Consider the following 23,235-nt stretch of genomic DNA (forward strand, 5'->3'; position numbering starts at 1 on the left):
TTTGTGTATGACTAATCTCAGGAGCAGGTTTCTGGGCCATATTAATATGCAAGCACCCCCATAACTCAACTGCATTTCCTGCATATGCTCCAGCACGTGGGAAAAACTCAACATGCTTGATTCAATCCCTCCCCGTTTAAAACACACAAAACCATGGCCAGAAATCTTTACGGAAAGCTACCCATGATGTCCCTTTCGAAATGATGTTCCATTTCCTACTAGAAAACTACTTAGACACTACCGTTCCTGTCATCATTAACCTGGATAACACAATCACATTGATACACATTCCCACAAACTGTTTCTTTCCAGATGGCATATTTTTCAGTAGACATGGCTTCATGGATTGCTTGCTGTTAGTATATACCTCATAGCATATTGTGCCTTCTGAGAATAATTTTCACTAGGGAAACTAACGATGTGATTCTTCTCCCCCCACCACACATACAAAATTAAAAAGCAAGAGAAGAAAAATTTGAGTGTATATGCATGTTTATGCATGCACACATGTACATACATGTGTATATGTTGCATTTGAAAGCCAGAGGATAACAGCAACTGCCATTTCTTGGGTACCATCTACCTTTTTTGAGGTTTCTCAATGGCCTAGGAGTTGCCCAGAAGATCAGGCTGAGTGACTGGCGATCAGGCTACAGGATCTGCCTGGTTCTGCCTCCCTAAGTCTGGAATTACAAACATCTACCACCAACCATGGTTTTCATTTGTTTGTTTTGCTTTTAACACCGGTTCTAAGGATGGAACTCAGATCTTCATGGATGAAAGGTAAGCTCTTCTTAACTGAATCATCTCTCCAGCACCCAGAAAGGACTTTTAAACAAAATGTTTATAAATATGCATACATGCACTTTAAATAATTTCCATATGTAATTTCATACAGTACAATCACATACTCACAATACAATGAGTATTGGAACATGGGGAATTTTCTGGAACAGGCACCCCTCATTTTGTAGTCACACCAGCACTGGAAGAATGCTTGTGACAAAAGTCCTGGGCTCACTCTCTTCCTTTATAAATAATTCCCATCAGCACTGAAATAAAACTGCAGAAGAGAAGGCAAAACAACAGAGCTGTCAGCTTTCTCTCTAGAATGACAATCAGATTGCAAATTTTAACATCTGTTCTTAAAGTTAAGAAGCCAAAGCTAAACACATGGAAAGGAGATGATAGTGATGAACAAGAGAGCACTCTCTGGGTGAACTGCACAAAAGAACTGATGACAGCTATAAGAGATCCTGGGAATGGAAAGGTTTAAAACTGAACAATGAATTACAGTGCATTGGCCAATCTCTTACTAAAGTTACAAAAATTGTCACAATGCCACTCAAAGGTAGTTGGACTAGGTAGCATTGTGTGAAACAGCACATTTATTGCAATAAAACAGTCTCAAAACCAATCAAACATCCAACAGTTCATATTCAACTATATTGAGTTTTTTATACCTTCCTTTATTTCCTGTCCTCTAAATGTACAAACAGCATGTAGTCTCTCCCAAGTCCCACAGTCCTCATTTCCCAGTGTATTCCTGGTGATTTTTACCACTGAACATATAAGTGAAAAATTAACAAAAACTAAGAATAGTGTTCTTAGATGCTCACATTCCCGCTAATGTAAAGATGACTCCTGTCCCCCATATGAAGAGTGACTAATGTCTGATCTAACCTGGAATAAAGTGAGAGAAATCAATCTCTCTGCTCATCGTAGACATTTCTAACCACGTTATTAAGACATATAAAGAAGCCTGAGATATTATGTAGTTTGTGCAGATAGTTTCCTTTCTATCACTATGATAAAGTCTTCTGACCAAAAGCAATTCAAGGAAGGAAATGGTCCATTTGACTTATACTTTTAACTCACAACCAATTGTTGAAGAAAGTCAGGGCAGGAACCTGGAGGCAGGAACCATGGAGGAAGACTGCTTATGAGATCATTCTCCGGCTAAGTCACTGGCTCACGCTTAGACAAGACCATCTACCTATCAATGGTGTCACTCACAGTGGGCTGTGCACTCCCACATCCATCACGAATCAAGATAATCACACACAGGCAGGGCCACAGACCAATCTGACCTGGGTAATCTCTCTATTGAGACTCCATGAGAGAAAACTACAGCTGTTCCAAGTTGCTATCTAAAGCTGATTAGGACACCTTTCTTCTTTGAATAATAAAGGCTTTAGTGTGGTTTCTAAGTTGTAACTTAACCAAGAAAAAAGGAACTGCAGGGATAGGTGTGGTCCAGGAGAGAACAAAGTCAGAAGCATTGTCCTGATGATCCTAGAGCAATTGTGTACGGTTTCCCTTAACTCAGCAGCTAAATACGATGTTTGGCTTGGGTCAGACTGGCTCTAAAGGATGGATTTAGCAAAAGAGTCACCTAGCTCTTGCTCAATACAAATGAAGATAAGGATAATTGCTCTGTGTCTGACTTTTGTGGGGTATAGAATTAGAACATGGCATAAGAAAGCATACCAAGGTGTGATGACATATGCCTTTAATCCTAGCACTGGGGAAGCAGAAGCAAGCAGTTCTCTGTGAGCTCAAGGCCAACCTGGTTGGCATAATGAGCTCCAGGCCAATCAGAGCTACATAATGAGACCCTCTTTCAAAAAACCAAAGAAACAACAACAAAAACATGTTTGATGCTTGGTGCATGATATGCTTCTAATGATTTGTTTCTACTTTTATCTCATTTAAATATTAGTATCATTCTGATTAAGGATTTAGATTTCTGATTGCTGTAGTAAAGTTTAGACACTAGATTCTAAGCATTCCCACGGGAATGAGCCACTCTGGGTTGTCACTCCAGCACTAGGGTTAGTCCAGCAACAACTGGCCCAATCACAAGTTCTGAATTCTCTAGTTGGAGCTGAAACCTAATTTGCTGGAAAGTAGAAATGCCACCTGGGAGACCAAGAGGGCACATGGGAAGATGAAAAGGTCTTTGTGAAGCTTGTAAGTGAATGCCAGGCTAGGGAATCAGAGTGTCCTGGGCTCAGTCACAGGTGTCTTCCTGGTTCTTGTCGATTACAACATATTTCCTGAAGGTTTGCAGCATCAACTCTTTCTTTATCCATAGTGACTGAATGATAGCTTCCTGACAATATTCTACCTAGATCCACTGACATTATGCTTGTAGTATGTTTGTTCTGTTAGAAAGATAGCTGCACCTTATTTTGCTTAAGAGCAAAATAAGACAGACGCCAAAAGAGAAACTGCACAATTTCTTTCATTTGTGGATCCTGAGGTATAAAGAGGTGTATAGAACCATGTATGTACATAGGTTTGGAAAATAGAAGTGAAACAGTATCGAAGAAGGAATGGAGTTAACGGAAGGGGGTGTCAGTAGGAGAAAGGTGGGGTCTGACTATGGACACATACAGGATATCCTTGCATGAGGGTGTCATTTCGAAACCTATCAATTTGTATAAAGAACATGTGCCAAAAGAAATATATATTGAATGAAGCCTGTCTTCTCTGATTCATCATCAGCCCAGCCATTGCTCACAGTCTGCAGTGTTCCATGATGCAGAAAGTTTGCTTCATGAGCACGAATATAATAGCCTATTCAACACCACCTTGCCCCAAACTGCACCACAGAAATATTCTTTTAAGTTCCCTTCTTAGTACATCCTTAACCTTTAAACAAACTTCACATTTTCTGTATCCATTCTTTGGTTGAGGGACATCTAGGTTGTTTCTAGTTTCTGTCTATTACAAATAAGGCTGCTATGAACATAGTGGAGCACATGTCTTTGTGGTATGGTGGAGCATCTTTTGGATATATGCCCAGGAGCAGTATAGCTGGGTGTGCAGATAGAACTATTTCCAATTTTCTGAGGAACCACCAGATTAATTTCCAGAGTAATGGGATACTATTCAGCTATTAAAAACAAGAACATCATGAGTTTTGTAGGCAAATGGATAGAACAAAAAAATATCATCTGAGTGAGATAACCCAGATACAAAAGAGCATTCATAGTATGTAGTCACTGATAAATGGATATTAGCCAAAAAGTACAGAATACCCATGATACAACCCACAGGCCATAAGAATCTTAACAAGAAAGGCCCAAGAAAGGATGTTTCAATCCCACTTAGAAGGAGGAACAAAAAAATCACAGGAGGGAGAGCAAGGGAGGGACCTGGGTGAGAGAGAGGAAGGAGAGGGGAAAGGGGAGGCAAGATCAGGTATGGAGGAGACAGGAGAGAAGCCCAGAGGGCGAGAAGAATGAATAGAAAAATGCAGCTACTGGGGGTGGGGGAGCTCAAGGAACCTCAAGAAAGTCTCCCAGACCTGGGATGTGAGAGGCTTCCAGGACTCAACAGGGGGATGACCTTAGCTAAAATGTGCAACAGTGGGGAGATGGAACCTCGAAGAGACCACTTCCAGTAGATAGACAGGGCCTACTGTGGAAGGATGGGGTCACCAACCCAGCTTCAAAATTTTTGACTGAGAATTGTCCCTGTATAAAAGAAATTAAGGGACAAAATGGAATAGAAACTGAGGGAAAGGCCATTCAGTGACCAGTCCAACTTGGGATCCATCCAATGGGCAGGTGCCAAATCCTGACACTATTTCTGATGCTATGTTGTGCTTGCAGACGAAATCCTAGAATGTCCTCTGAGAGGCTCTGCTAGCAGCTGACTGGGACAGATGCAGATACTTACAGCCAACCATTGGACTGAGGTCAGGGACTTCTGTGGAAGAACTAGAAGAACTGAAGGAGCTGAAGGGAATGGCAACCTGATAGGAATACCAACAGTATCAACTAACCTAGACTCCTCAGAGCTCCCAGAGACTGAGCCACCAAACAAAGAGCATACATGGGCTGGTCTGTGGCCCCTGGCGCATATGTAGCAGAAGACTGTCTTGTTTGGCTTCAGTGGCAGAGCATGAGCCTACTCCTGTAGAAACTTGATGCCCAGGGAAAGGAGATGCCTGGGGGTAGGGGTGGGGTAAACGAGTAGTGGTGAGCACCCTCTCAAAGGCAAAGCTGAGAGGGATAGGGAGAAGAACCCTGGGAGGGGGTCTGGGAGGGCAGCATTTGGAATGTAAATAAATAAAGTAATTAATTAAAAAAAGAAAGTGCTTTACAGATTAGCCCAGGCCCCATGCCCTTACACACTCCTCTTAAGCAGCCACCACTACCCAGCTCAGTGTCACTTGGGTTCACCTATGGAGAGTCCAACGTTAGCATTTCCCAAATTATTAAGCTGAAAGGAATTGCAAGGCTCATTAAATTTTTAGAGGGAAAAAAAGAAATAAAACTTTTCCCAAGTCTTCTGACAGGAACCCATATTAGGGAGGAAAAAAGGGGGACAATTTAGGTAAAATACGGAAACTTTAATCACAATCTAACAAAAGTCTGACCTTTAACAGAAAGAACTGAATAACTAGCCTGGAAAAGCAGTCTACAAGAGCAAATTCCCCAAGCTCACGAGCAGCTAACAGGGTGCTGGCAAATTCAGTGCTGGTCTGGGCGTATCTGAGCAGAGTGGCACTGAGACTGCTTTGTAAATGCTGGCACAAGACACTCTTTCTTGGTGAGGCAAGGGAATCTGATTCTTCAGAGTGGTGCATAAAGGAACCTAACCATGTGACCTCAGTCTGCAGATGCAGCAGTGTCTTCCAATCCCAGCATCATTGGCAAATCCCAAATTCTGACCTTCAGAAGACACTTCTCTTTGTGATGTGGGGATTTTAGTTGGATCATATGGAGATGGTTGGAAATACCAATTCCCTCTAAAATAACAAGGGTGGCCACCAGGGAATTCTGGGCATTGGCTTAGAGTAGAGTTGGCTTGGCCTGGGAAATTTGGTTTTCAAAAGTTGGCTGATGTTGTCACATAGAAAAGAGCCATCCTGCCTACTTTGAGCTATGTTTCTAAAATTCTTCAACTGTTTTCTCTCCTCTGTTCCATTTCCATCAACTGGCAATTGATAACAATGATGGCCAGACAGAAAAACAAAAAAGAGAGATGATGAAAGACATGAAAAGGTAAGGTGAAGGATTCTTGCTTTTTGTAAAGTATGGGTATTTCAGAACCATGTTTGTTTTGCTCCATGAGGAATTTTGGTTCTGTTTTGCTGTGGGGGATAAAGGTTTTTCTGTGTAATTCAATCTAGATAGCACTTACTATGCAGCATAGGCTAGCCTCAAACTCATAAACCTACCAAGTACTAGTATTATTAGAGTATGCCATTATACCTAGGTCACAGAGATATTTGTTTTATTCATTTTAATCGTGTGTGTGTGTGTACAGGTCGATATGTTTATGTGGGTTTGTGAAGGTATCATGTGTGCATTTGAGGGTAGATTCCAGAAGTCTATAAAATGCCTTTCCCTCAATCACTTTCACACTTTAAGTTTGGAGACAGTTTCTCATTGAACCTGGAACTCATAGATTGCCTAGGAGGTCTGGCCATTAAACTCCAGGAATCAGGAATCGGCCTGCTGCCACTTCACAGGGCACTGCCATGTGGATGCTAAGGATCTGAACTCATGTCTCGGCTTATGCAGTGGAGAGTTTACCCCTAGAACTACCTTCTAAGCCTGGAGAGTCATTTTAGCTAAAGTATGCTAGGAATGCATTCTTATTGATTCTTTATAATCCAAGCACTGCTCTGGATGGCTGAGATGATTAAGTCCAGACAATGAAAGCTCCCTGAAGAGCCAGCAAAGGAAATTATGTTGAATTTGGAAATAACCGATCTGAAATGGAACCCTGTCCTGTCCCTCTAATTATGAGCCCAGGGACAAGAGTTGAAATTAACATCTAGCTTATCATACACTGAATTAGGTTTCCCACTGCTCATTAAGCCACGATATCTGAGAATTGTTCTAAGTTCCAAAAAAGAGTTTTTTATAAAACCTATGGGGAGATGAAAAAATGCTTACCCCAGATAGGGCACCAATGACAAACTAAAAAAGGATTCTACCCACATCTAACTTGGTGGATGAATGAATTTATTGACATTGCTTACAGGAGCATGGATGACTCTCAAGAATCTTTATGACAACAAAGCCCACCCAAGTCCAGCAATGACTCATGCATGCTACATTCCTGGAACACTGACACCCATCCACACCCACCATTCCACCCCCTGTCAAGTTGTAAGCAGTTCCACACAAGGGAGTCTCTTCCCCTGCCAGCGATTGTTCACTGCCTTAATAACCCCAGGGTTAGACTCTGAGAAGCTTGTAATTTTCTTTTCCTAGCTTCCTGAGCCTCCTAAGATCTACAAGCTTTCGGAGCTTAATAAATGCATTTTGCTTCCTGAATTTAATGGTCCTCCCTCCTCTCTAGAGAAGAAAATGATTCAGTTTAGAGGAAATAATTACACAGCAAGAGCATAATCTGATGACTAGTATCCTTATAAAAAGAAGAAATCGGATACACACACACATACACAGGAGAAGTCAGGAAAACACTAGAATGGTGCAACAAAAGCTCAGTACCCACTGCTTGCCAACAGGAGACAAGAAGCCAGGAAAGAGGAAGGAGGCCGATGCTCCCTAACAGTCTCATAAAGAATCAATCTTGACACGATGTGATCTTAATCACCCAGTCCCCAAATCTATAAGGCAATGCATTTCTCTGGGTTATGCTACCACAACTGTGGCATTTCATCACAGAGCCTCAGAAAATGAAACTATATCCATGCCTTTAATGGGTTGCTCATGTTCAAGATATTACTCACTGACAAGACATTTACAAATTGCTGCTCCTGATCAGCCAGTGAGATGCTGCGCTCTGTGAATGGGAAGTCAAGTTCTGTTCTCAGCCTCATGGTCTGTGCAATAAAGCATGGTCACTGCTAATCACACACTTATGCATAGAAAATGTAAAATATGTTCAACTTGCCAAAGGCCACATAAGAATAAAACATCTATTTAATAATACATTTTATAGTGTATGGTAAGGTTATGATATACCGTAGACATGCAGAGGTAGAGAGATGCACTTAAAGTGGACTTCACTTAATTTCTTTCCGAAGTGTTTAATTTGGCTGCTGGAAACTTTTAAATTATACAGAAAGCTGGTAACATGGAGTTCCTGGACAGCATTGCCTGGAAGCTCTCAAGCCTGGGCCGGAGTTGATTTAGAAGTATTGGACAGTGCTAAGCAAGTCTAACTGTGGAGGTGCCTTCTTCTGTCTTTTAGAATCTAAAAGGAGAAGCTATAAGCACAGAGGAGAACATTAAATGTCATTAAATGGGGGTATGGCAAGGCCAAGCCAGACCCTCATGAGAATTTGGAAGAGTCCTTATGCAAGCAGATCTCCAGAGAAACCAGGAATGTTAAACACATAGGATTGTCTTTCCAATGAAAAAGATGAAAAACCTCTTCTTCCATCCAGAAAGCTGACAAATGGAGGTGATAGCCTAGTGATCTGTGTTATCTATTGGGCCAGCCTTATCAAGCACCTACAGTCAGGACCTGAGGTGGCCAACAGCCCAAATGACTTCTATGTCATCTATATGGCTTAGACCGGGCCAGACTCAGGCTAGTAAAAGTAGCCTGTTTTGAGAACCCATCTTCTTGGAAGAAATAACACACATCTTGAGTTGAATTTTGATGTAATTGTACTACCTTATGTACCAGGGATTGTAGTAACCCTGGAAACCACTGTTCACCAAATTATAGGGGGCTTAAATACAATGGAATAAAGCACCTGCATTGGACTCCCCAGTCTGATCCAGGTTGATGAAATCAATCTGCACAGAGTTTTCATTCTTAGCTCTTCCAGTGGTTCGCTTCTTTGTATGACACTTGTAGGGCTTTCTCAACTCAGTGCATCTCAGTCAAGCATTCATTATTTCCACATTACAAATAATAAACAAACAAACAAACAAATAAACAAACCTGAGGCCAGGGTCAATAAGTTCTTTACTCACTCAGAACAGTACGGACTCAGGGTTTGAACATAAGCCTGGTATGTAGGTGGCAGCCATCTTAGGAGCTTAGGTATTGCACTGAAATGTAAAAACTAAGGAAGGAAGGTAGAAAGGATGCCATGAAGACAGCGAGGAGGCCATGATAGATTTTAGCTGAAAGTCTGGGTGAATCGAATTTGGGATAGGGATCTACAGAAGCTCTGAAGACAAAGGAAAGTGGTGGTGCCTGGACTGTGTACTTAATTAGCAGACTCATCTGAGAAACTTCAGCATTCTGTGGTATTTCACAATCAAAACGCTAATGTCAGGTATCAGGAAGTGATTAGAGTTACAGAACCAAATTGTGGATGGAGCACAGCTTTCTGCTTCCTTCTTCAAATTTCCCTGCCACCTGTCATGAGATGAGCCCCTCCCTGCCACAGTCCTACAGGACCTGGTGACAGTGGCAGGATGGAGGTGGAAGAAGAAAAAATGGAGACTTGAGCCTTGTGGTCCAGATTCTGGGAGTAAGAATAGTGACAGATTTTCATCTCCAGGTTCCAGCGAATTATGTCATGGGCTTTATAAACTTCATTCTTTGGGTCCCTAGGATGAATCAATTCTTCCTGAGCTTTGCCGTATTTCTAACATATGAGCTGTGTCACACCTTTTCTCAAGAGTAACAGGGAAGAAATGTCACTAAGGAAACAAAGATTGCATTTATAAAAACATTTTTTTCATACCACAGCTTCTAAAATACAATGACATCTTAGACAGCCTACAGTTGTTTGGATTCAGAGATTAGGAGTGAGACAAGTGCTATAGCCAGATATGGTATCTTTCTTCCAGACAATGATTCCAGAGCCACTGGTGGTCCTGTCCTTGATTGACAAAGCTGCGGTGTAATGAAGTGTGCTGTGTTTGACTTTCGGTGTGTATGATCTTGAATTCTGATTGAAATTTTTTCAACCAGAGGAGACATATTCCTACATAAATATCCCTTGAGGTGGTGCCTGACACAGGTTATGTGTTCAAATGTCACCTCTCTTCCTTTCCTCAACTCATCATGAACTGGTTGTGGGGGTTAACAATAGGCAATAAGATAGAAGAAGGGGAGGTGGAGGAAGAGAAGGAGGAGGAGGAAGACAAGGAGGAAAAAGAGGAGGAAGAGGAAGAGGAAGAAGAAGAAAAGAAGAAAAGAAGAAGAAGAAGAAGAAGAAGAAGAAGAAGAAGAAGAAGAAGAAGAAGAAGAAGAAGAAGAAGAAGAAGAAGAAGAAGAAGAAGAAAAGAGTCAGCAAGTGATCACACTAAAGTAGAACAGTTCCATTATCAACTACTTCACAGCCTCAAGATCCAGGATGCATGTACCATTCACAGCTGCTATGTTGAAGGGGTATTGTGGAAAAGTCCACCTAGTGGGCAGAAGCCAGCCTTTCCATGCTAGTGGACACAACATGGCTCCTCCATCTCTGAACCCCCACCTACCCCTAGCAGCAGCCCTGGGTGCTTAACACACCAGGTTCTGTTTACTAAAGACTCAATATAGAGCACAATCTGGGTGGAGTCAATTCCAGGATGCCATTAAGAGCTGATCCTTTAAGTTAGCATTGGTCTAGTGTGGCCACACGCTCTTGAAAACCTCAAAAAGTCCACAATAATGATCTTGAAATACATTATCAGGCCACTGATGATGACTGTCACGGATTGATGTACATATTATATCAATACACTACAGACACACATAAGATGCTATATATACATTGACTTAGTGTCTTGATAATTTAAAGAGATAATAACCTATTAGCAAAGAAGAGACTTCGAAGTTGTTGAGCAGAAACATAGGCTTCGTTTCAGTTGTTTCAGCTACTCTATTTCTGTGTCAAGGGGGAGGGAATTAGTTATTTTTAGTGTTTGTTTTGTGTTTTGCATACATAGAAGATTTCCCGAATTCCATTTCCTGAGGATATGAGTAGCTTCTAATAAGATCCCCTGCAAGTCAAGCTAGGCAGGATTTGAGAATATTTGAAAACCAAATGTCCATAGCAAACTTTGTTAGGATTCTTGTTAAATATTCAATTTTGGTGGGGCATACAAAACTCCAGATGATTTTGTTGGAAACTCTAAAATAAACACCCCCTTCCAATATCTTTGTAAACATCAGCTTTGCTCAACTATCCAAGGCCAGGTCTTGGATTCATTTTCAACAAATATCTTTTATTTTTAACTGTCCATGTGGAGATGGGTTAGACTTTTGTCCCTGGGCAGTTGGAGTGTATCCTTTCGATTGTTTTTATTATTAAGACTGGTATTTGACATCACACACATCCTCTTGTGGAGAGTTTTGTCACTTGACAAAAGAAAGCATATTTTCTTTTACTGAACAGTGTATTCTATAAACTTGTTCCAACAGCCAAAACTTGGCATCTCATAGAAACTGTTTGAGATCAATAAGAATTTCGGAGTTGCCTCTCATGGCTACAAGTCTTTCATCTTAGCTAAAAATTAGTTTAGTGTATATCTGAGAGATGGGAAGAATACACTTTGGGGATCCTTAAGAAATGCTAAGCTGTACTTGATGAAAGTATCACCATCTTTCACCTAACTAAAAACTTAAATAAAAATAGGGATAATCTGCAAGTTGTGGTTTGAGTAAAGAATGTCCTCCACAGGCTCGTGTACTTAAATGGTGGTCCCCAGTTGGTGAAGCTGCTTGGCGAGGTAATAGAACCTTTAGGAGGTAGACCTTCCTGAAGGAAGCACATCACTTGGGGTACCTTTTAGGGATTATAGACTCAACCCTGCTCTTTCATTCTGCTTCTCAAATGCTGCCCTCTCCTCCCCCCATGTTTCTCCTGCCACTTCTTCCCAAAAATGGGGACTCTATCCATCTAAAACCATAGGTAAAATAAACCTTTTTTTTTTCTTTTTGCCTACTTTACTTTGGACAGAGTGTTTATCTTGATGTATTAGTGTACTTTCTATTGCTATGATAAAACATTATGACCTAGAAAACTTGATAAGGAAAGGGTTCATTTGGCTTACACTTCCAGTTCACAGTAAATCCTTAAGGGAGACCTTAATGCAGGAACTCAAGGCAGGAATCTGGAGACTGAAACTGAAGCTGAAGTCATGGAAGAACATTGGTTACTGGCTTATTGTTCATGGTTTGCTCAGCCTGCTTTTTGCTACAGCCTAGGACCACTTGCCCAGGGGTAGCCCTGCCCATAGTGGGCTGGGCCCAGACACATCAACCATTAATGAAGAAACTGTCCCTACAATGTTGCCTACAGGCCAATCTGATACAGGCATCTGCTTAATTGAGGCTGTGTCTTCCCAGATGATCCGTGTATCACAGTAACAAACAGCCAACCAGGCCACACAGCAAGAAAGTAACTAATGCATGTGGTGTCCAACAATAGTATCAGACTTTGCACTAGTGGACCATGAACCATGTGTGGTCTCAGATTCATAGTACATATTCTCTTCCCTCCTAAAAGTGGAAGAAGCCATAATGTAAAATACAGGCAAGTAGGGCAGAAAGGAAGAAGATGGAAAGTATGGGGTAAAGATGACAGAAGAAGAAAATAAAAGAGAAAAGAAAAAAATTAATGGACAGAAGAAAATAAAATGTTTTTATATTATGAGTCTTGTGAAGAACTCAGCTGAGTCTCTATGTATCCCACTGTGAGAATGGAAATGTGTCTCCTTCAATACCTCATTGGTCAAAATGACAGTAATAATATAGAAACCTCTATATGACCAGCATGCTGTAATCTGCTCAACATAGGTGCCATGAATATCTTATCTGTCTGTTTCCTTGAATCATGCATATTACATTTCAGTTGTACAGTTTGTCTAGCATTGCTTTTTTTCCCCCATCTAACCAAATATCTGCAATTTGTCTTTATAATTAGTTAAGAGATAATATTTTACTTCAGTAAAAAGCTATTTTCCTTTTTGCTTTTTCATCTTTGACGAAACTGGGAAAAGTAAACTCTAGGGAGCCTTCTCAATTTCCAGGATTTTGCCCTTGAACCTGTGAATCCAAGATATGGTGATTCTTCCACTTATGAAGCCTTCCGTCCAGTCAGCAGCCCTCTAAAAGACACATAATTAGTTCCTCCTGTTGCCTGCTAGGGATGTTGGAGATAAAACATGAATACCACCAAACAACACAGAGATAGTTTCCACCATCTTAAAAATAGCTTAACATCCAAGATTTAAATAGGCATTTGTGTAATTGTAAAAGTAGATGTGTAGTTAGAAACTACAGTGAATAACATAAAACTGTAGAATCCTGTAGCAGAAAGACTTGATTTAGAGGGTTTTGGGTTTTGATGTTGTTACTATTATTTAGTTTTTAAATCTTTTATTGCACTTAGTGATTATAGGGGGCACTCAATAACAGGACCCATAACAGGGCATCAGATCCCCTGGAACTGAAGTTGCATGTGTATGGAACATATCTGATGTGAGTGCTGAGAACCAAACCTGGGTCCTCTGTAAGACCAGCAAGCACTCTTAACTGCTGAGCCATCTCCTCAGTTCTTCACTCAAAGTTCTTGAATACCCTAGTGTAAACAAAATTGAAGGGGTATTTTGATGTGGTATAACCAGAGAATTTTGTCCATTGCCCATAGCCAGAAAAATAACTAACTCAACCAAACTTTTATGTTATGTTAAGTCTCTTGGACCTTGGCTTTTAACATTGTTCCTGTTAAAAACACTACAAAAGTGGGGGGGGGGGCTTATTTATAAAGTTTTAGTATTCTAATTTAAAATAAACTAGGTTTGAGAGGAAATAAAAATCCAAAGAAGATGAATCTTGTCTCAACACAGCAACTATGCAACAGCCTCAGATGGATCTCAGTACAAGTCCTGGCTAGGTCCCTGTGGCCAAGGATGTAGATCTAAGCCTCTGGCTCCTCAATGCTATAGTAACTTCCATATTAACACTAGGTTGTTTGACATATGTGAGAGTTAATGATCATGAAAGTAAAGAGTGTGGCCACTAACACAAAGACTCTAGTACAGAAGGGAACAGGAGACACTTAAAACACAAAGAAAGGCTGGAACATCCATTTTAGAGGAATAAACAGCTGGCTGTCAAGAAGGCATCATTAGTTAATTCAAAGATACCATTCTGTGTTTATCTTCAATTACTTACCCATCTTCCCAAGTAGAACGCTGTGTGGATATTATCCAAACCAGTTACATCTCATGTCACACTTCATACTCAAAACAGAATTCCAGCAAAACCCTTTTATAATAAATAACAGTGTATGCACAGGGGTTCTGATGCCCAGTTACTGAGGGAGGGAGACGTCACTGCTTTGAGCTGTACTGGCCAGGTTCTCTGCCTCTTCCTTTCCATCTCTTTCATTCTCCCCTCTTTACTTCCTCTTTCCTTTCTCCCCTTCCCTTCCCTCCTATCTCCCTCTACCCTCCTTTCTCCTCTCTTGTTCTAGTGAAATTCAAGGACAAGAGTATGAAACTGAAATTGGGGGAACATCAGATGGAGAGAAGTGCCATTTCAATCAGACTTTGGTAATAATCCACACCTGAATGCATCTGTGCGGCAGGCACCCATCCTTTCTCCTTCAAAGTCTTTTTTGTTCATTACTGATTCCGTGAAGGACATTGCTCCACAGCCAGCTTCTTTGCTTTATTAATGTGCCCATTCTGAGAGATCACAGCCCAGGGGAGACAATTTTATCCACTCTTCAAAGGTATTGTCGCACGTTTACCTTTCAGAAACAGGATGGACAATTCCTGTACATAGGCTTGGGGTAGGGAAGTTAAATGGAAATTATTTGCAAAATGTTTGGAAATATTCTTCTCTGAAATAAGTCCATCACATTAAACATGAAGATCAACACCATTAGTAACATTATTTTCATAGTTAAGGGGCATCCAGCTATGAAAAACAAATTGAAAAAGATTTCTAAACACAAGGAATGCCCTATGCTTGATCAATTAAAAAAATAAATAAAATTGCCCCATTTACCAAGTTTGATTTATTTTACATGTCAAATTTCCATTTCTTAAAAAACGGGAAGTTCATATAAAGTGTGAAACGTCCTGGCTTTATTAACACAAACATACTTTTATTAAAGAGTGAATGCATTTTTCTAAAGAATAGTTTACATATATCATAAAGCAACAAGCATATCTTCAGGAGGTAAGTCCTCATCAATACGACTCCATGCTTATTGTACATGCCTTGAAACTGGACCCACACAGGGGACTTACATACACACACATACACACACACTCTCTCACACACACACACAAACATATACATGGGCACGTGGGTACACAGACCAAAAATACTAACACCATTGCTGTCTGGATTATATTAGCTCTCACTTAAGGCTTCTAAGATACCCCGTTGCCCCTGACATCACCAGAAATGAAAACACACCTTTTAAAGGAGCAATATTACTTGAAAAAGTAGATCCTTTGCCACCTTAATGTGTCTATTCACCTTAAATGTGTATATTTCCCATGACTTAATGAGAGGCAAAGATCCTGAAATTGAGAGATGTCAAGTTACCAGTGAGAATTGCTCTTCAGAACTGATAGTCAAAGGGGTCACTCAGACTCTAAAATATCATTTTCAGGACAACAAGATCATGTTTCCCTTTAGGTTTCCAGAAAGACATGGGATTTCTAGGCAAACTGACTTGATGCCACTCATTTCCTACTTGAGTTCCTTGTTAAATGATGGGGCCAGACTTCCAGGGCAATGCCATGTCAGAGTTTAAACTTTCCAAAAGGAGTCATTCAACAAGACTCATAACCAAGGAAGTCACTATATCTCAGGGCTTGCTAAAGGGAAGCCTCTATAGACTTTGGCGACTCATTCACTTCTTTACCAGGGTTTCTGATGTCTGAGATTCCTGGTTGGTTTCCTGATCGTTTATTTACTTAATTTGTTATTTTCTTCCCTTTTGGAGTCCTGCAGTATGTTGAACCTTCATCCCTTTCCAGGAGGTTGGAAGGACAAAGAACTTGGTGGTGGGAGAAGGAGGGGAACAATCATTAGTTGCAAGAATTCTAAGAAAATAGAGGAAGTGAATACAATAGAAGGGTACTACTTGATATACTCGTGTAAATAAAAAGCATTATCTTTAACTGTGAATTAACTGCCATCTAGCGCGCTGTTAGTTGTAAAGCTCAATCCAAGCTGTGCTGATTCACGGACTGAGGAGAGGATCTGCAAACATGCCAAGGGGGAGGAGCAACCAGTCAGTCACCTGGACATGTCCCTTCCATCCTGCAGCCTCCATACCAACAGCACCTCCCCATGTCTCCTGCCTGCCTAGGGATCACAGAGATGCCACTAACATTCTTGTTGGATTTCATAAGGCAGATTGGAACAGTCTATCAAACTACAGCCATGGAGTATTTGCCTGAGAATGTTGAAAATAGGCGTGGAGATCTCCCAGCAGGAAGTGTTGGAATAGAAGAGGAAAAAAAAAAGTTAGAGGAGAGTCTGGAACCTTCCTCCCTATCTGCACTCTCCTCAAGATCACGGCAGCAGCAGGTTTCAATGTCACATAATTAATAATATGATTCTTTAGATTTAGAATCACTCTTCTGAATTAAAAAGCATGATCAGCCAAGAGGTTGGCAGTCCTTTCGTACCAAATTTGAATCATTGCAGACATGTCTAGCTTCTGAAACTCCTTGCCCAAATGCTGCCTTCGCTGGAACATCTTAAGTTCCTTCAGCCATCATCAGATTCCAATTCCTGGGAAGCCTCTTCAGATGAGCTGCTCCTATGGATCCTCCCATCACTCTTCATACTGTGGAAAGTCTTCTTGAATGCCTCCATCATGGCATGTGCCAGCTTCTTGGCCTCCAGCTTGCTCTCACATTGCACTGCATGGCAGTCCATCTGGTAAGAGAGGTCATCATTGATCTCTCTGTACACCCAGGCGAAGATGTTGGGGCTCACATTGTGGTCAGCTGTGCAGTAGGCAATGCGAGCCACCTGGAAGGTATCCATGTGCACTGTTGCCTCACCCTTGTGGTCAAGGTGATGAAGCCACACTTGGAATGGCCGGATCTCTAGGAGGGCGTTGGCCGGAAAAACGTCTTCTCGAGCCAGTGTGTGTTTCTTCCAGAGCTCAATGACTGGCTTCTCGGTGCAGCCAGACAAAAACTGCATGCCTGTGGTAGAGACTTTTCCCAGATAGGTGACCTGCAGGTGGGCGACAGGAAACAGAGCGAGAGGTCAGTATGGTGCACTGAGCTTACTCTGATAGGCAGAGCAACTTGACAGACACCAAAGGGGTACACTTACTCCTTGACCCTTGCAAGCAGAATTTCTTTCCTTTCTTTCTTCCAAGTTTTTCCCAGGACAAATGTTTACATACTATAAATAGAGTTGGATATTTAGAAAATCTAATCCTTCAAGCACATCTTCCCTCTTGCAAACCCTGCCTTTGAAAGTAGCTGATGATGGTCTTTTGTTAATTTGGTATTTCTTTCAAATCCTAGGTCACTAGAAGTTTACTTTCAATCAATCAGAAATGCAAGCACTCAAGGAGAGCAGGAAACCAGGAGTCTGCAAAACAAAGCCTTTATTAAGCTTATCTCTTGGCTGGATCCTTTCCCCCCCAAATCCTTCCCTTCTTGACTTCCTTTGTGCTGCTTGCTTCCAGCTAATACCAAAGACACAAAAAGTATTCTGTCTAAAGTACAGCCTGAAGCGTGATTCCCCCCTTCCTTCCTTCCGCTGAGACATTTTTTTTTAAATGCCACAATGCCTATGTTTTTCAACATAAACAGTTTTTGAAATGATGGGCATTTGGTTATGTGATTATATCTGAGAGATTAGATAAGACTAGAATGCAAGGTTATCAAATATCTAGATAGGCACTATTAAAACTAGGGAAAAATAATTCTAAAGGATTCAGATACTGACTTTTAAAAAATGCTTATAGAAAGGCAAAAGGATTCAAATGGCCAATACACTTGCTACCAAGTCTGAAAACTCTAGTTTGATCCCTGAACCCACACATTGGGAGGAGAGATCTGACCTCCACTAGTTGTCCTCTGACCACTACACATGTGCCCTTGTTCCTAGTCTGCCAGGAGGTATACATTATTGTTTTTCTCATTGGAATGGGTAAGACTGTTGCTACAGCAGTGCTACCATTAACGAACTACAGGAAACCTAAGGGGCCAATTAACAATTCAAAATTGTATAGAGTTTGGTTGAAATTTAGACACAGATATCTAAACACTATGAATGTGAGGAACAAGGTGAAAATAGATGAATGAAATTTAGTCACAATGGCTCCAAGTCAATGGTTATGATTAATGGGACTACAGCACTGCATACACAAGCTTTAGAACATGAAAGTGAGGTTTTAGTGCAACTTTTGTGCACTGGTTCTCTCTGAGACAAGAGCTTCCCTTTAGAAGTGTAATTATTCTGGCTCTGGTAATGCAAATCTTCAATCCTGGCAATGAAAAAGCTAAGGCATGGTCCGTTCCTAGATTTTTGTCTGCAGAAGATGGTCACATGGCCACTCCATGTGAAAAGATGTTCAACATTGATAACCGTGTTGGGTTTCATCAACTTGACATAAGCTAGAGTCATCAAAGAAGGAACTTCTTTTAAGGAAATGTTCCCATTACATCGACCTGTAGGTAAGCTTATGGCCATTTTCTTCTTTGATAAATTATATGAAAGATGGCAGAACACTGTGGGCACTCCCACTCTTGGGCAACTTGTCCTGAGGCAATAAGAAAGCAAACTGAACAAGGCATGAGGAATGAGCTAGCAAGTAGCATTCCTCCGTGGTTGTTGCTTTGGTTCCTGTCTCCAGGTTCCTGTCTTGAGTTCCCGTGTTGGTGTCCATCAATGGACTGTGAACTGGGCTATGTAAGTCAAATAAACCCTTTTGTCCTCAAGTTGCTATTGGTCATGGTCTTCTATTACAGCAATTGAAACCTAACTCAGACACTGATTATTTGAGAAACATTTTCAGAACTGCAAGAAAACACTATTAATACTTAAAACACATGACTATGACTGCTACCAAACAATAAATGATGATTATAGGTATTAGCAAGTTGAAAAACAATACCACATTGGAAGATTTAAAATTCATATAGAAATAATATTTTGGCTAGTTATTCATCAGACAGTAAAAGAGTTTTTATCTACTTCACACATCCTAAGTCACCTGAGAGAGAGGTCTTTATTGCCAAAATTAGACTGGTCCATAAGCATGTTTGTATGTGTGTGTGTGTGTGTCGGGGGGTATCTTAATTGGTAATTGATGTAGAGGCTCACCTTGGGCAGTCTTTCCCTGGGTGGGTGGTCCCAAGTCTATAGAAGAAGGCTAGCTAAACATGAGCCTGAGAAGGAACCATGTAGCAATCCTCTTCGAGCTGCTGCTTGAGCTCCTGCCTTGATGCCCCTCATTGATGCACTGTGACCTGGAAGTGTGATGCAAATAAATCCTCTCCTCCCCTAAGTTGCTTTTAGTCAATTTTATCACAACAAAAAGGAAACAGGATGTTTGGACCAGCATACATATTTATAAAGGAGGTTGGTTTAGCCCAAAATTTGGGAATTTAAAGTCCAAAAGTGGGGCAAAGTACTGGGGAATGTTGGTCAACTTCTAGCAAGGGAAACTAAATAGACACATCTTAGAAGAATATCAATAGAAAGAAGAGGTTGGATGCTGAGCAGGAGCAGAGAGAAAGGAGAGGGTGGGGACAGCTTAGCTTGAACTTTTACAGTGTTTTCTCAAGAACTATAAAGGAACTCACTAAAAAGCATCTCATGTCTCTACTAATTCCCACCTCCTCCAAAGTACTGTTCTGTCCCCCAGCACCAACCTGAGGACTGGCCTCTAATCGTGGGTTCTTTGGACCTATACAAACACTACAGTAGTTCATCAAAAAGTCAAAACAGATTTTGATTCACATGACTCATTTGTCCTTCTCAAAAGAGCAAATTGCTGGGTCTTAATGAGATAATTTACATGTTCAAGATCAAAGGACCCATTGTGCCTAACAGTTAAAGTATGGAAAGAACCCAATGCTCAGCATCATCCAAGTGAATATGCATATGCTGTGAAATATTATTTAGTGCCAAGGGGAGGAAACTCTTGCATATGCTACCACATGGATAAAATCTGAGACTGTTAATGTTCAACATAATAAGTCAGTCACAAAATAGATGAAGACTGTAATGTATCACATTAAAACAGTCACAGTCACAGAGACACAAACTAGATTGGTGGGAGATGGAAGCTTGAGGCACAATGATTGGCTGCTCTTGCTTGGGGGATGCTGAGCGTCTGTTTTTAGAATCCTATAAGAATTAAGTGGCTCAGTGGAGGTGAGGGTGCTGGAGCATCCTGTTGTATGTATTCTATGTATTCTATGTATGAACATACAAACACACACACACACACACACACACACACACACAAGGAAACAACTAATTTGGGTACCTCAAGGGAAAATACAAAGTACATTCGTTCTACTCTCTGAAACTAGAAATAATCAAGTTTATATGTGAGAGAAAGGTAGTCTGGTGGAAGGGGAATTCTTTTGATATACTTTCAGCTTTCTCTCATACACACACACACACACACACACACACACACACACACACTTCTTTCTAAAAGTTATATAGAGAATTCCACTGCAAGATAATTAAAAGGTACTTTAAAAAAACCCAAAAACCATTCATTAAAAGCTGTAGTTAACTCATCCAAATCAAAAGCCATTACCTAGTAGTAATAAAATTCTGATAGCCATCCAAGGAAAAAGTGTAACTTTCCTTATGAATGTTTACTATCTTTACTATAAGGTAAAGATTTTTAAGGAAAATAGTTTTATTTTGGAAGTATGTTTGGGGAAGAATGGGACAGAAATTCAAAACTCAATGGTCTTAATGAAACAATAATAAATGCTACTTAATAATGCATAGATATTTATGAAGGGAATTTTAAAGCATTGGGGTAAAACATGATATATAGATTAAATCTGTTCAGCTAAGCTAGTGTCTACTTTCACCAGTGACAGAAAAAGAGCCACTAAGTAGCATGTGCTAAATGTCTCAAGACACCATTTACCTATGTTCATCAATTGCTATGTCCATAGCAAAATCAAACTCCAAGGGCACGGGAAAGTTCTAAAGGATTTTTATATCACATATGATGGTAAAAGCATTACATACATCAGATTCACTGACAACTCTGTGGGTTAGGATGGGATTTTTCAAAACAAGGACTCACTATGAAGCTCCAGAGGGCATGGAACTTGCTAAGTAAACCTATCTGGCCTTCAAGTCACAGAGATGAATTTTACTCCACCTCCTCATTATTGGGACTGAAGGTGTGCCATCATACCTACTTCGGGGTGGGATATTATCATTACTAACTCTGTCCAAAGTGCAGAACTTAGATCTAGACAGGAGATAGATCCGGAGTCATTCAGAGAGTAGCACTAAGAACATACTTCCGTAAAACTTTTGAGGTCTCAGCAACTCTTAGTGATATGTGAGGCACAGAGCATAGCAGAGTCTGAATTTCTGTTGAGCGTTTTTTATACTAGATGAGAGATATCCCCATTTGCTGGTGTCCCTCCAAGTTTTCATTATCTCTGTCCTGGTCACAGGCATCTTAGATGAAATTAGTCTTTCAAAATGATTGAGATCCAATTGTCTAGCACTTTTGTAAATGAATTCTTTTCCAGATTCATATATGCCAAGATGTTTTAAGATAAAGATGTTATTCCTGTTTTGCAACTCTCACAAATGACAAGAATAGGGACTCTAAAAGGGCCAAGCTACCAGAAATAGACAGGGGGATAATCAGCAGCAGAGATTTGGAGAATAGAAGAGTGGAAAGCATAGTGAACATGCCCAAAGTGAGAGCCAGAGAGAATAAATCAAATAGTGTTCTACACTACTATATATAGAGAGATTGCAGTCAACTGTACTGTGTCAGATAACCCAAAATAGCTAAAAGAGGGAACTTTGAATATTCTCATCATGATAAATGTTAAATATCTAGAAGAGTAATAAACCTCTCATAGCTGTACAATGTAGACATGTACAAGGGCTCCCCCTGAACCCTGTGAAGATATGTAGTTAGAATCTGTAAGTTTAAAGAATTAAAAAGTAAATTCATTTTCTCGAAGTGCCCAAAACTCAGTGACACTGTGCACTGCACATGTAGACATCTGCATCTTTACAGAGAGAACCATCTCTGGCCTAGATACTCTCCATGGGAGGCCTGCCATCTTCTCTGCTCTAAGGCACTGGGAACACCAAGCCCAATGAGTGTGTCCCAACAACAACACAGCTGTGAAACAGAGTAAGATGCACATGATGAGAGAGAGAGGGAATGCAGGAAAGAAGTGAATGTTTCCTTGATGAATTTGTTCCAAGTCCCATCCATTAGAGGTACATCCTTCTGGGGCCACTGAGCTAATAAAATATCCAAATTTCAAAATGGGTCCTTAAATCTGCCAAAACTGGAACATATATTTCTCTTTCTTGCTTCCTTGCTTTTATTAGTTCTTTACTTTCCAGGGATAATAAATTGACTTATAAGATGAGAAGAGCAGCCTTTAGGTGGAGTAATAATTAGCCTCAGTATGTCAAAATCAGCATCTATTCTGTGGTCAGAGACACGGGCATGAAGGAAAAAAACAAAGTGAGAGTGTGTGAACAAATCATTCTAAGAGCAATAAACAAATAACAGAGAAAGGAAAGCTTGCCCTCGTGTGTTATTTACCTGCATAAACTGACACGCCAAACAGTATCTGCAGTGAATGTCAGTGAGCTTTATACCCAACTATCTGAGGATGTTTGCAGCATATGACAGTACCCAGGCTTCATGTGTGAGGGACCTGCAGCAGGTCCACAATGCCTTTGTCCTTGGAACCCCTCCTTCTCAAGTATGAGCTGTCCAACCTGCCCACCAGCGCTCCATTCATGAATTCCTGTTCAGCTGTGGCTAAGTAAGCCATGGTTCCTGAGGTCAGTCCTCATTTCCTCCAATGTCACTTCTCTTCCTGGAGGACAGTCCACATTTCACCCTGCTTATAACCTGCTCCCCTTCTCTCTAGACAGCACAAAATGAGAATGGTGATGACCTGGACTCTTGACAAGGACACAAGGTGGATGGATGATTGTATTAGAGCTCACACATACTGGCAACCAAGGGGTTTTACAGCCTTCCAAAGATCAGGAGTTCAGCTGTATAAGCTGGACATCAGTCCAATTGTACTTATGGAGTTCAAAAAAAGAGAGAGGAGAGGAGAGGAGAGGAGAGGAGAGGAGAGGAGA

The 23,235-nt window shown here is 40.7% G+C and overlaps 1 protein-coding gene across 3 annotated transcripts in view; it reads right to left on the reverse strand.

Moving 5' to 3' along the window:
• Positions 1 to 14,550: 14,550 nt before the first annotated feature.
• The window catches only part of Pid1 (phosphotyrosine interaction domain containing 1), a 287,502-nt gene continuing 278,817 nt past the window's right edge, over positions 14,551 to 23,235 (reverse strand). For all 3 annotated transcript variants that reach the window (XM_029477050.1, XM_021159725.2, XM_029476816.1), the window contains exon 3: positions 14,551 to 17,109. In XM_029477050.1, coding sequence (XP_029332910.1) covers positions 16,633 to 17,109 — 477 coding nt within the window. In that variant the 3' untranslated portion in view covers positions 14,551 to 16,632. The remainder of the gene's footprint in view (positions 17,110 to 23,235) is intronic.

The sequence above is a fragment of the Mus caroli genome, chromosome 1 (assembly GCF_900094665.2).
Source record: "Mus caroli chromosome 1, CAROLI_EIJ_v1.1, whole genome shotgun sequence".
NCBI classification, from domain to species: Eukaryota; Metazoa; Chordata; class Mammalia; order Rodentia; family Muridae; genus Mus; species Mus caroli.